The following is a 14,984-nucleotide window of genomic DNA, read 5'->3' on the forward strand; positions in this document are numbered from 1 at the left end:
TGAAGTCCCTTGCACCGGCCCGGAAAGATCAAAAACGTGCCATAAAGCACAATTACACCTCCTCTAGTGTCAGCAGGGCCGGCGCAAGGACATGCATGGCCCACAGAGACTGCATCCAGCACACCAACAGAGGAAGGTAGGTTTGTGCCAGCCGAGCTCAGCCAGCACAGGAGGCGGAGGGGCATGGGGAGGGTGGGGAGAAGGCATTATGGGCCAGGGAGGGCAGGTGGTGGGCAGGCCCGCGGGCAGGTGGCCGGAGAGCGGGGAATGGGGCCAAGGCCTGGCACTTGTACCGGATCCTGACCATGTTCCCGAGCAGCTCTTTAGATGGCACAGATCTAAGTAGACCCATTCCCAATCCCCTTGCCCCAAGCTGAGCCGCTTTCAGCCCCAAACTCACGTTAGACATGGGGCAGGCCTACTAGCCTCCCCGTTCCAGCACAAGTTAGGATTGCACTAAGAATCTCCTGCTGCAAAGCCATCTACTTTGAACCTTTGGTCAATCTCTGTACCATTTATCTAGCGAACCTACATTGGCAAAATGTGAAGTTAGTTGTGCAACACTGCCTCTTCAAATCAGCTTTACCAGCAGTTCTTATTACAGTTCCAAAAGATGAACGTCATCGGCTAACATCAGTTATTGCAGGGATCTCCAAACCCCGGCCCATTTTCTCCCTCCAAAATGTTTGCCCCTTAAGAAATTCCATGGATACAGTGTTATGCAGCTTCCCTTGTGAAATACCTACTTTCTGTTTTCTTTAGCCTCTGAAGGAAGCCTGAGCATTTAATATGTGTTTTGTACAGACGTTATACTATATATTCAATTCTATTTTAATTGTGGTTCTGCAATACTGTTTTCTTGCCAGCTCTGTTTCTTATGCTTTGTTCTCTTTCTCTTTCCTGTCTGTCTTCTTCATCTGCATTCTGCTTACTGAACCTGGGGTTTCATCGTTCCCCTGGTTGGATCGGCTCTGGACAGGGAAGGCCGTATGGTGGTGTTATCCCTTGTTTTGGGTCTCTCAGAACAGGACGACTTTGCCAATATACCTGATCTACAAACCACTGGGAACCAGCAGAACCAGAACACTCAGGGGGACAAGAGGTATGAGTAGGAGACAGGGCTCTTGGCAGCAGCAAACAGCAAGAGGGAAGATAACCTTGTGAGGAGGTTTCCATCATGCCTTATGAGAGTGGAAGATTGGTACAGGAGATCAGGGAGCCCCCAGTGTTGGGGCCCGGTGGCATATTTAAGCCAATCTAGCAACACCCTCCTCTCCTACTTAGAAACTCATTCCCTCTTTGCCAGAGAGGAAGTTGAACACAATGACCATTTCTGTCCCATCTGCATTTTCTGGTGAGAATACATCCTCATCTGAGCCTTTCCCTTCAGTGCCATCAACTTTCCCATTCCTCCCATTTCCAGCTTTGGTAATGTGTATAATATGTGGGGACTATATGCTTTACTATAAATATTTCCCATAGGACTGGAAGAAAAAAGAACATCCTGTATGCTGTGTAGCATTTTGGTGCTACTTGAGGAGCAGCTTGAGAGGCTGCGTTGGTGTGGCAGAGAAGCCATAGCAAGTATTAGACAACAGACACAGGTTTCAGAGAGGTTGAAAGTGCTGGAAGCAGGAGCAAGAATGAAATCAAGGGAGAAGTGAAGTGCACTCTCCCGGCTTCTGACCCAGCTTTTTATTAAGTCTCAAAACACATGATATAAGGTTACGTAGTTGGGAAATTTCCACAAGGATGCTTCATACTAGCTGCCTACTAGCTAGTTCTAGCTTATCCACAAACACATTCCTAGATAAGATTCTCCTTCATAGCATTCTGCTGCTCACAGGCACAGAGTTCAATGACCCAACATATTTTCAAGGTTGGTTGAGTGTGCTCAACTGCGCAGGTGTGCCTGACTGTCCTTGATGCCAAGTATGCTAAGACATCTTAAACTCTAGTGCCTGTGCATGTATATTTACTACAATGCTGGGTTCAGTACTGAGCTTGAGAATGGTTTCCCTGACCATGTTTTCAACTTTGTCAGTGTCTCACCCACTGGTGACTAAAAAGGGCAAAAGTTCAATTTTTCTCCACAGAATTAGTTCTAGTCAGCAAGAAGATACGTCATACAGACATGGGGAGCATGGATATTACTCAACTGCTACTCATATGTGAAAACATTTGATCTCACTGGGATCTGCACATTAGAAAGAAGTAAATAACATCTATCCAATTGCAAACAATCTCAGCAAACATGGTCTCTGACAGTGGCACATAGAATACGCTCTTGAAATTTCCTCATCTCACATGTGAGATTAGATTTCATGAGGTGGTATCCTTCAGTCCAATGCAAAGGCAAATTCTTTGCAACAATCCCATCTTTAAGAAGGCCAACCTCAGCAAGTCTTTCTCATGGATGTATAAAAAGACTGTGCAATTTCAAAAGAATCCCAGAGTCAGGTAGTGTGAACCCTGCAGCAATCGAAACTCGGGTTCATAATGTACAAACATTGTAGACATGCCTGATAATAACAGAAGATGCCAACCCTAGCTGCATATCTGCCAGTATGCCATTGGTGCTAAACAAGACCATGAGGACCTGGTTCTACAACCAGGCATCAAAGTGAGCATTAGGATGACTTATTATCATAAGGTGGTCACAACCTATCCTAAGCCACAACCTTCTACTGAAATTGCAATAGTCATGCCACTGCTTCCTATTCTGAGCAACACTGAATGTAGGTTGCTGATTATAGGGCAAAGATAGTGTTTTGTTCTTTCTCCCCACTTTTCTAATGCTATCTAACAGGTCATGTTATATAACTCAAAAAATTGGCTCTGAGAAAAGAATTGCCTAGCTAGAGGCAAAAGCCTCAGTGAATTTCACATGTGTTAAATTCCAGCTCTGCAGGCAAAGAGGTATGAAGGAGGAGATTTCACATGATCAGTGCATTAATTAACTGTTACCATTTTAACTGGTTCCATTCTCGCCTGGTGACTATTTTTAACTTGCTGTGGCTATATTTCACTACTTATTTTAGCATGTCCCATTTGGTCACCGAAGTGCACAGTTTATCTTTGCCTTTCCAGCCTGCAGTTTTAAGTAGTAGCAGGAGGATTCAGGGAACCCCTCAGGCCATCACGGTTCAGTGGAAGAAGGAGTATCATTTACTGACACATGTCCATTACATACACCCTCCATCTGGGAAGCTTCTCTACATCAGGCCACCCAAATCCTAGCTCTGTAACAGTGCACCCTGTTGTTGCACTCAGATGCAAGGGAGGGCATCAGGATGCAGGTCTCTTGTTGTCTTGTGTGCTTTCTGAAGCATTTGGTGGGTCACTGTGAGACACAGGAAGCTGGACTTGATCAGTCTATGGTCTGATCCAGCAGGGCTCATCTTATGTTCTTAGATACCTAATAAGAACACCTACTTTACTGTGTTTATTAATTATACCCATCATTCTAAGACAGAACAGAGTAAGCTGGTAGCATCCTAGTGTGGCAAATGTTTGTCCAGGGAGGGAAGGAAGGAGGAACAGTGTGTGTAGTTTCTTCTTCCTCTCTCCCTTCCCAGGTGCCAGAAGAGTTGGTATCAGAGGCCCTCTGCAGAAGGCTCCGAGGAGCAACCCCCTTTGGGAGCTGCCATGCAAAGGCACCTAAAGGATCATTTGAAAATCTATTGTCAAAACACAACCTTAGATTTTCAAAGGAGCTTTCAAGTACTGCTGCAAGTGGTTCAACAGCTCCCAAAAAGGGCATATTGCCCTGGATGGTCCCCAGTGGGCCCATCCATGGGACCCCTGCATGTGCCTTGCAGAGCACCCCCCCCCACCCGTGGCACCACCCCTGAATGAACCCATTTTGCATTAAGCAAAAGGGGCTTGTTTGTTTTGATTCTTTTCCCATCTTGGTATTTGCATACTTTCAGCAAAAATGCAGATTGCCTCCTCTGACTATCAGGCATCTTATAACTTGCATGCAGATATTTGGAGACATTTGCCATGAGAGAGGAAACTCACGACTCATTCCTAATGCTTTTTTTGTACATGAAGATTCATACTTGAGTCTGAAAGTTTCTCTACGAATGACCTCATTAGTATACAGTACATTATAGACATGACACAAAGTGGAGAGCTAGTCCTTGCATCAGGTAATTTATACATGTATCTATGCATTAATCACACAGCCATTTGATATAAGAGTATGCCTAATATGCGTATAACCCGAGAATCATTCCTTGAGAATATCTAGTCTGGATGTCTTGGATTTTGCACGATTCAAGCAGTCTGTTGAGGCAGGCTTCACAATCCCAACATCACAAATAGAAACGGAACCCACAGTATTTTGCTAGCATCAGGTGAAAAGGCAATGACCTTAATTCATCCTTGGGTCAGACAATCATGAGCAGTGCAGCAGTCACTTAAAAGTTTTCCATATGGTACCAGTAACCATATGGAGGTGCCCATCTTTAACTTCCAACCACACTATAAGTCCAGTTTTACTACCATCCACTGCAGCTACTGAGCGAACTGCCCTCACTGCTTGGTTAAAGGCACCACATGATAAATTTTTACGTGGCTATGACATGGATCCCAGGTAGCAGATCCACCCTTATTCAGATGTCTTTTACCATGCTACTAGAAATAAGGTGCCATATTAGCAGGAGGAATAATTTGTCATTGCTGTTAAGCAGAAAGAATGAGATTTAAAATCTATGGTACCAGAACACATTCTCAGACTCACCCAAATGCATCTTTTGGGGCCATCTCTCTGAGCTGTGTCTGCATGGGCACAAAACCCTAGATGTGTGTTGAATGTGAGTTGAGTTGTATCTGTCCATATTTCATTCAGCTATTTTCAAAAATTTTTAGATTGCCTTTCATTCTTGGACCCCAAGGTAGATTACGCAATACATCAGAAAACAATATACTGTATAATCAAATCGAATATATAAACACAATAACATATTAGCACTTGCCCTTGTGGTTGCTTTTACTAAACATCCAGCTCACAATTCAACCACATGTACAACATCACCACAAAGCGGGGGGGGGGGGGGAATGGCAAGTTGTGTAATGGGGCAACAATTGTGCATCCCATTGTTCATTGGGTGGGCTGGATCAGGACAATCCAGCCTACTGTCTGAGACAGCCAAACGCCCCCCCCCCCACACACACATTGAAGCACCCTGCCTTCTTTCTAATCCCCCTCCACATACTATCACATACCTTCATCATTGTCCTCCTCCACCTCACCCCACTTTGAAAAGGTCAGACAGCAGGCAGAAAAGAAGCTGTATGGAGGATTGGAGAGGTACTGGCCTGTATTCCTGGAGACTCTCTAAGGTAACACCTCCCCTTTCCTTCTCCATACACTTCCTGGAGAAGCCCAAAGTAGAGAAAGAAGGAAGCAGGTGCTGCTGGGGCTAGGCAATCGCTCTCGCTCTCGCTCTCTCTCTCTCTCTCTCAGTGAGACTGGCCTCAGTTGAGAAAGAGGGCAAGGTGAGCATCCAGGGGGCCAGGCTTTTTGCAGGAAAGAAGGAGTCAACAGTGGAGCAATCCCCTGAAAGGGGAGCAATTGGATGAGGTTGCAGCATCCCCCTGCATTCTCCTCCAATCCTGCTTCTATGGCAGCAGCACTGGACAAAGAAGTTGCTCTGGCTCACAGCAAGCGAGAAATCATTTGGAGCACAGAACGAAACACTGGGTGGGCAATGAGCTGAGAGAGATGGAGGAGATGCATGAACTGCAGGGCACACTTGCCAAGTCACTGCATCTCTTATCTCACCACTTGAAGGAACTGGTTCACTTGCCCTCATGCTTGGACTGGTCCTAGGCTGGACACATAGTGAAGCATGGCTGACCAAGAGCATGCAGCACCAACAATGCAGTGTGCATTGGATGCTGTAGGCCAATTGGGGACCAGGCAGCCCAGGAGAGGTACGAACATTTTCACTTACCTCTCTGTAGAATGTCTGGTCCCCCAGTATTTCCTCAGACCTATGCCAGCTCTTTGGCTTGCATATGTCTGATGATCTTTTGGGGACAGGTCCAGGCCAGGAAAGGAGGATCAAATCTGACATGTGCAGCTGCCTCCAAGATGCTCCCACCCCCTGCCATATCCAATCCCATTCAGTCATCTTTGCTGCCAGTTTACCGATCACAGGCCAAGACACATTTTGCTTCCTTAAAACATTACACCAATTCCTAAGTATATTTGGGGTGCAGATTCAAAAAATAGCATCCGTTTTGTCCTATTATGTCTAGTTTTGGGGATATAGTATAGCCTCTTTAGTGAATGGTTCAAGCAGCTTCCTCATGAGGAAGCCTACACCATGGCTTCCTCATGAGGGAGCTGCTTGAACCATTCACTAAGGAGGCTATACTATATCTCCAAAACTAGACATAATAGGACAAAACGGATGCCATTTTTGGAATCGGCACCCCAAATTCATATCAAAGCACCATAAAGTTTGGGAAAAACTTTTCTGACCCTCAGTTTTGTATTCCTATATAACGGGTGGAGATTCTGCAAGCTACCACCATATCAATACAAGGCTTCCTGGCTGTTGTGTTGTCACTACCGAGCTGCAGAATGGCCAGCAGACCAAGGCAACAATGGACCACAAGATATTATGAGATCCACCATTGTATCCCATGGATAGGATTGCTCTGGCAGTTACATGCCTTCTTCACATTATCAACAACCATTACCAAAACATTTTCACATTACCAACACCATACCTGTATGGTCATGTGAATTGACCTTTGGCTACAACAGCAACTAGCCAGTGAGGAAGTGTTCTTCTGGCATCATCTCTAGGGGAAGGCACAATGAAAATGTGTTTGGAACATGTCCTAATAGAAACACAGAAACCCCATCACCCATAAAAGCAAACCAAGGGAGATAGTGTGGTGCCAGAGCCTAGACAGAGAGGATATGTTTCTCCAGCCTACCAAATGCTTGGTTCAGCAGAATTCTGGGGGATAGGAAATATGGTCTGTTCATTTTTCTGCATCTCAGAAGCTCAGCATCTCTCACTGCCCTCTGGGTTCACAGTACGATGCAGTAAGCCAACTGAGTCAGAAAGCCTTATTATCACTTGGCTTTCTCCTTTTCTTATTTCCCTGTGAGGCTCAGTTTATATATTTTTGAGATGGCTTGGTAGATGGAGGAAAATCCCTTCTCCCATCTTTTTGTAGTTCCATTTCCTCCTGGGGAACATCCTGCTCAGATCATGTCAAGCTGCACCGATCACCTCATTCCTTTCCACACCACTGCCACCACCCCCCACCCAATCCAGAGACTGTATGGGAAGGAGCTATATGATCAGATTAGCCCCTTGAGATTGCATTACTGAGCCTCATGAGATGGAACTGCAGGTTCTTGAGCAACTAATACAAGCCTCAGGATACGGTATGAATTAGTCTTCACCTCTAAAGTCCTACATACCTCAGCCTGTTTCCTTTCCCACCTTCTTAATGAAAATACAATATGTCTCTAATTGATTCCTCTGCACTCTTCTCCCCTGCTTCCTCTACACACTCATCACACCATCTCTGTTTCTTTTGTGCCTCCTCAATTCTCTCCTCCACACTGTTCCCTCCTTCCTTTTCCTATTCTCTGCCTGCCTGGCTATGGAATGTTGATGGTCATGAAGTTGTGGCTGCTGGGTGGTCTCCTGGGGGCTTGCTGGGTAGTTATGGTTGCATTCAAACCCTTCTTACCTGAGTCTCTCCCCTTCCCAGCACTCCTGTTTGCAGTGATCACATGATGATCTCCCATCCCATATTGCAATGTATTATCTCCTCCACCTTGCATTATTTCTTCTTCTTCCTTCTAGCCTTGCTACTACAGTTGCAGTCTGACCTTTTCCCCCATTGTCAGCCTTGGCAACTCCAGTCCAGTGCCTTGTTTTGTGGGTGTGATGGCTGCTTCTTCCTTACTTATCTGTGTTTGTATGTGTGCGTGTACATGTGTGTGAGAGTGTGTGTTTCTCTCCTTCCATAATGTTTACCTCCCATCCCATTTCCCTTCCCTCAGGAGGCAGCTTGCAGTCCCTGTGAGCAAAGATATTCTTCCTTTCAATCTCTCTCTCTCTCTCTCTCTCTCTCTCTCTCTCTCTCTCCTCTCTCTGCCTGTCCTGTGACTTCTACAGCTCTAACCAACTCCCAGACAGCATTGCAGCTGATCCAGTACTCAGGGGTTGCAAAAATAACTCTGGATTTGTCATACCTTTTGACAGTCAATCTCTTTCTCTCTCTCTCTCTTTTTCTCGCTTTATTTTTAACCTAGTTTTTCGTCTTCAGCTATTCCAGGCTCCTTTGTCTGTGCATGCATGTGCCAGCCTGATTCTCAGGGCATACCAGCACATATGGATCTTTGCATGTGTCAGTCTGCCTTGGAGTGTAACCTGAGTGTTTATGTGTGTGCCTTGGTATGTCTCTGTGCATATGTCTGGGGAGCCTGAAGCTACCTATGTTGATGATCTTGTTTGTATTGCTCTGTTTCTTGGTATGTATCCAAATGCTGAGAGCTGTGTCTGAGGTGTACCTGGACCTGTGCATGTGGTGTACCAATGCCTCAGTTCATTGTCACATACTGGTCTGTCTCTTTATGGTTATCACAGCATCTGACACTTCATGAACAGTCAAGAGATATCTCTACCTGATCAATGTCTTGGGTTTCTTTGTTCTTTAGCCAGCATTTCTTTGATAATATTTGTCTGTTTTTGACCTATTTGTCTGTGTATGTATCTTACATTTCTTGTGCACATTGTGCAGAAAACTTCTGTGAGTGAAGTACAACTGACTGAGACTTAAACTTGACCCTATTCCCCATTAACTGACCGGAAATGATAGACCTTAGCCTCATTCAAGAATGGGTTGCAGAATGATCGACTTAGCTCTACAGCTAAGCTGGATGTTTATTAATTCTGCTGGATATTTATTAATTCTTTTGACACATTATACTGAACGTATGGATCATGTGCGCTTCCTGCATTCCCTTCTTCCATGCTTTTGACTGCCTGCATAGAATGTACTGCATAAGCACACAACCCTCTTCTTGCGATTAGAAATCTTACTTTTCAGGGTTTCTGGTTGCAGCAAAATGCCCTGCATATACAGCTGAACAAGCAAATGAAGACAGGTATATGCAAACAGTCAAATGAACACATGGAAACCAAGAGCAAGAACAGTGCATATGACCCTACTGTTTCACACCATGAATTCAACATAATGTGTGAAAAGGGTTTCCCCCCTATACAGGAACCCTGTATATCCTTCTTTAGGTAGCTAGCAATTCTTACTATCTGATGTCTGTACAGTACTTAGCAATCTATCACGTTCTTTCAAAAACTTTATTTTCGTAATATCTTGTGTGGTAGGCTTGATAGTGATTGTTCCAGGGGCATACCATGAGCTTTGTGGCTGAGCGGAAATTAGAACCAAACTCTCTCCAATAAAACCCAACAGCCCTGGTAAGAATGAGGTGCAATAGAGTTTTCTACTTCCTGTTCCTTCCTGTGGGCAGTGGAGGAAATTTCTACCCCTTCCCATATTGACCCATTTTTCCTGACTCGATTGATCCGTTTTACTAAGGAGATTGTGCATATGGACCATCATACGTTATGCGAACCATCACCTGGGTATGGAATTTACACAATGCTGTCTTGAAAGAGCAGGTTTCTGAGCCCAAATAGCAGATATTTGCACAGCAGCTTACCAGCAGTTCAAGCTATTCCCTCTGCATCCCTCTATGCTGAATTTCATGCTTAAAACAAAGTACATTCTATTGGCGTTTCTGGGCTCAACATTTTTCAAGAACAGTTTGACTGGGTCTGGAAAGGAGCATTTTTCCCAGGCTGTCATGCTTGTACCGATAGTCAATGTAACAAGGAATAGGACTGGTTTATGGATGGGCACTAAATACAGCATTTTTTCTTGGACCAGGCAGGTAGTGTATGTTCTCTCTTGTATGTCTTTGTACATCAGTGTCTGGGTCTATGTCTCTGCTGTGTGTCAGTCATTCTGTAGCTGACCAGCTGTCTCATTGTGCATCCGTTGCAATAATATTTCTGAGAGCAATGAGCGAGTTTTAAGTTTCTTCTTCTGTGTATGTTTTCTTCAGGCATTCTGCTTCTTGCCACCTCCTCCCTCTTTCTCCTGACTCACTTCTTTCTCCTCGCTTCCTGATGGTTCCACCTCCTTATGCCAGTGTCACAATATGCCTGCCCTCACTAATTTGAAATTCTGTATTGTCATGAGTGTGCCCAGCACTATCAGAAGCAGATGGTTGACAGGCTAGACCACTGAAAGAGAACGTAGCATGTGGAGGTCTTTTGTGAGCTTGTAAGTCCCTTCCTGAGGATAGGGGGGAAAAGAGCATGCAGAGAGAAAGACCACTTTGATTAGGGTGCCCACCTATTCAACTCAGGCATATTTGACTTTAATATTTGACATATGGGGTAAGTGGAGAGAAGAATGGAATGCTGCTGGCAGGTCCCTTGAAGAAGGCACATTTGTACACATTTGAGAGAGTGTGGTTTCCCTTGCCAACAACCATGCTGTTGTGTAGGAAACAAAGAAAGCCAGTGAATGGAGGGGATTTCCAGAGGTGCTATTGCTTGGGAGCCAGAAAAGTAGCTGCTATGCTACGTTATCACTGAGATGGGGCGGCACTTTGAGGCACAGTTGGTAGGTGATAAGCCAGTACAGTACTGCCCAGGTCCATCTGGTAAAAGATAGAGTGCTGTGATGTTACTTAATTTGCCTAGCATCATGCTTGGACTGCAGACAGACCTGGCGCAGGCAACATTCCTTGGACATATGACTCCACTTTTTGCTGGGACCCTGCGTGACATCCCTTTGCCACCCAGCACTCAGACTCCCCAGGTGCTCTGCATACACCAAGGCTGGCAGGGAAACCATCTGGCCATACGTCATCTCAGCAATTGCCTGTCAAGAAAAGCAAACAAAGGCGGTTGCCTCTTGTGAGAGGAAATGTTTGTTTTTGGAGAAGGTTAATGGACTGGAGAAGCAAGAAAGGAGTTTGCAGGAAGTGACTGCACAGATCCAGCCTGCAGCCAATGATACATCAGCGCTCCCTGTCTGGTTCAAACTGGGCCAAAACAGAGAGAAAAGTGACAAAACATATAGATGATCCCCAAATTTATATAGAAGGGCAAGTGAAAGAGAATGGCCAGTACACTGCGTATGTGCTGGTGGGAGAAAAGACAGCAACTTTGAAACCAGGATTACAAGAGACCTTGTACAAGAAGGAAGTGATATATATATGATTATTATTACAATACCATGAAATCAATGTACATGGCACTTTGCAACATAAAATAATAGGCTTGTACTCTGAGGAGTCTACTTCTGTTTCAGCAAATGGGAGGAAGAGACAGTCAGAAGGAGGGCAAAATTGCAAACAACACTGAAGAGGAAGGAGTGAGTCAAATTGGGTGAGGTCCTCTCCCATATACATTGTATGGATTCCCAGAAATGTGATGAGCAAACAGAGTAGGTGTCCATTTAAAAATGCCTGTTCAGTCCAAGGGCTTCTTTAGCTCTCTTTTCTTTGAGGGACTGCCACAATGTGTTCTTTTGCTCTTTGCCTTGAATATGTATTTCAATTCTATCCAATGCATACACAATATATTTCTTCTCTCTCCACAGGTTACCTACTGGTGGCAAGGTTGTAAATACAGCCCCTGTGCCAGGGCAGACACAACATGAGGAGCCTGACCACAAGACAGAGCCTCGCTCATCTGTCACAGACCTTGTAAATTCCTTGACCAGTGAGATGCTGATGGTGAGTGCAGTCAGGTTTGCTGGTATGAACTGCTGTATGGTCTGAAGAAGAGAAGTTCTCTAACCTCATCTTGATTTCCTTTCTCCATTCACACAGGGCCTCTTACTAGAAAAGGCAGGGGCAGGGCACAGATGAAGTCAAAATTAAACTCTGTTTTAATTGAATTAAACTTTACTCCTAGGACAAAGAATGCGACCAAGACTTGAATCATGGGTTAGCATTCTTCTGTCAAATACAGATTTCTCTGGAATCACAATCACTGGAGATGTTGCAGACCCAAACTATAAGCAATATAGGAGATTCATGACTGATTGCCCAGTTGCATGCCTGCTATTGAGCACCCTGGGGCAAATGCCCTAGGCGCCAGCCGCTGGACTCTGCAGAAGCCTCTCTGAGGCTCCCGATGGGTGGAAACTGCTTCCGTTTCGCCAGAAGCACAGTTTATAGCGCCGGGGAATCTCATAGAGTTTTCCCCGGCATGGCAGGAGGTCACACGAGACTCCGTGAGCCTGTGGTGAGTGGGGAGGGGCAGATTTCTGCGTGGTGGGGCGGCGATAGTCTGCAGGGGGCGCCATCGCGGAGCTTTGCCCTGGTGCAGGCCTGCAGAGGTCCGCGGCTGGGGTCACCCAGTGTTTTTTAACTTTAAAGCAGGCTCTGAATTTGATTAGGACAATGGCACTGGGATGAGAGGGTGTTTAACCCCTTCCTCATACATTGTTTTCCCTATCTAAATCACCCCTCCAAAATCTGCTGTTAGCCTCTTGGAAGGAACCCTGTTGAACAACATGACTGCATTAATGAGCAGGTTCTCCCAGCCAACAGTGGCCTTTCTGTTTTGATCCATGGCTGTGAATATGGCACTTCTATTTCCTAGACCCTTTCCCCTGCTTTCCATCCTCGGAAGCTGACAGAGCTGACCAGATTTAGCTGTTTGTCCAGCTCAGATAAAAAGAGCAAGAAGCATTCTCCTCTTGAACTCTCCACCATGTCTTTATCATCTTACTGAGAGTCACATCTAGGGAGGAGGAGTTAGAGCTTCCAGGATTGTAGAGCAATCAAGCAACTTTGTTTACCTCTGGGACCAAAAGCAGTGGGGTAGCAATGTGAATTCAAATCTGCTTTGAACATGGCTAGCTGCACACCAAGTCCTGATTGAAAATCTCCTATAAATAAATATGTACAAACATATTAAGTGGAGTCCATGTATTGATTTGAACAAATCAAGAATACAGGAGGTAAAACCTAGACCTTTCAGCTCGTTTTTCATTTATAAATACATAATATAGGAGGAAATGATCCATGATAAATTCTTCATAATGGTAGGTTCATACTTATCAGGCTTATCAAGAGATGGCTGCAGTTACCATGTTGTGACTTTACCGCTGCTTTTGAACCCAGAAATTCAAGAAATGAATCCATTCTAAGATACTGCAGAGTGACTGGAGTGACTCTGGAGTCTGGGCTTAGAGTGACTCTGTACACGAAGAACAATACAGAGGGGAGTGAGACTGTCTGCACTGGAACCCTGACACAAGTATTGGGGTAGAATTTTTAAATAAATTATTAGGTTGCCATAGCAGTTTATGTTTTAACCCTTCTCCAGGCAGACAGGCAGAGACAGAGCTCCTAAAGTATCCTGGTTAAAGATTCATAGATGAAAGAGAAAATTAACTGGGTTCAAAACTGTGGTCAGCCATGATACTTGTTGGGTGACCTTGGACAAAGTAGCACTATCTTTCAGCCTAACCTGCTTCATATGTTTGTCGCAAGGATAAAATGGTGCTCACCTTCAGCATGCTGTTCTGAGGGGATGGGCAGGATGCAAATGTGTTTCCCTGCCCAGGCTTCCCAGAAGCTGTTTGTGCCTTGGGAAGATCCTCATATACAGGTTCTGGTATTTACTATCCACATTTCACAGTGGGCCTGCCTCTTCTGCACCTCACCCCTCTCCTAGTCTACACTGTCTTCTTCTTGGCTTGTTTCTGTGGGAGAGATTAATGAGCTAAGATACAGAACACAGCAGACATAAATCTGGCTGCTGGATGCATTAAACCACAGGCATGGTTTCTCTCTGGGATGTAGTTTCACAATTTTCACAATGGAGAGAGGTGAAAAGAGGTGTGCCCCAAGGATCTGTCCTTGGACCAGTACTTTTCAACCTCTTCATAAATGACTTGGAGACAGGGGTGAGCAGTGAGGTGGCAGAGTTTGCAGACGACACAAAACTTTTCCGAGTGGTGAAGACCAGATGTGATTGTGAGGAGCTCCAGTAGCTCCAGAAGGATCTCTCCAAACTGGCAGAATGGGCAGCAAAATGGCAGGTGTGTTTCAATGTAAGTAAGTGTAAAGTCATGCACATTGTGGCAAAAAATCAAAACTTCACATATAGGCTAATGGGTTCTGAGCTGTCTGTGACAGATCAGGAGAGAGATCTTGGGGTGATGACAGGTGGGGACAGGTCGATGAAAGTGTCGATCCAATGTGTGGCAGCAGTAAAGAAGGCCAATTCTATGCTTGGGATCATTAGAAAAGGTATTGAGAACAAAACAGCTAATATAATGCCGTTGTACAAATTGATGGTAAGGCCACACCTGGAGTATTGCGTCCAGTTCTGGTCACCACATCTCAAAAAGGACATAGTGGAAATGGAAAAGGTGCAAAAGAGAGCGACTAAGATGATTACTGGGCTGGGACGCCTTCCTTATGAGGAAAGGCTACGGCGTTTGGGCCTCTTCAGCCTAGAAAAGTGACACCTGAGGGGGGACATGATTGAGACATACAAAATGATGCATGGGAAGGATAAAGTGGATAGAGAGATAGAGAGATGCTCTTTACACTCTCACGTAACACCAGAACCAGGGAACATCCACTAAAATTGAGTGTTGGGAGAGTTAGGACAGAAAAAATAAAATATTTCTTTACTCAGCGTGTGGTTAGTCTGTGGAACTCCTTGCCGCAGGATGTGGTGACAGCATCTGGCCTGCATGCCTTTAAAAGGGGATTGGACAAGTTTCTGGAGGAAAAACCCATTACGGGTTACAAGCCATGATGTGTATGTGCAACCTCCTGATTTTAGAAATGGGCTATGTCAGAATGCCAATGCAAGGGAGGAAACCAGGATGCAGGTCTCTTGTGATCTGGTGTGCTCCCTGGGGCATTTGGT

The 14,984-nt window shown here is 45.1% G+C and overlaps 1 protein-coding gene across 1 annotated transcript in view; it reads left to right on the top strand.

Moving 5' to 3' along the window:
• SYT7 (synaptotagmin 7) overlaps positions 1 to 14,984 on the top strand; it is a 271,832-nt gene that overhangs the window by 218,741 nt on the left and 38,107 nt on the right. The window contains exons 7-8 of the mRNA XM_066635941.1: positions 980 to 1,102; positions 11,686 to 11,821. Of these exons, the coding sequence (XP_066492038.1) occupies positions 980 to 1,102; positions 11,686 to 11,821 (259 nt within the window). The remainder of the gene's footprint in view (positions 1 to 979; positions 1,103 to 11,685; positions 11,822 to 14,984) is intronic.

The sequence above is a fragment of the Tiliqua scincoides genome, chromosome 1 (genome assembly GCF_035046505.1).
Source record: "Tiliqua scincoides isolate rTilSci1 chromosome 1, rTilSci1.hap2, whole genome shotgun sequence".
NCBI lineage: Eukaryota > Metazoa > Chordata > Lepidosauria > Squamata > Scincidae > Tiliqua > Tiliqua scincoides.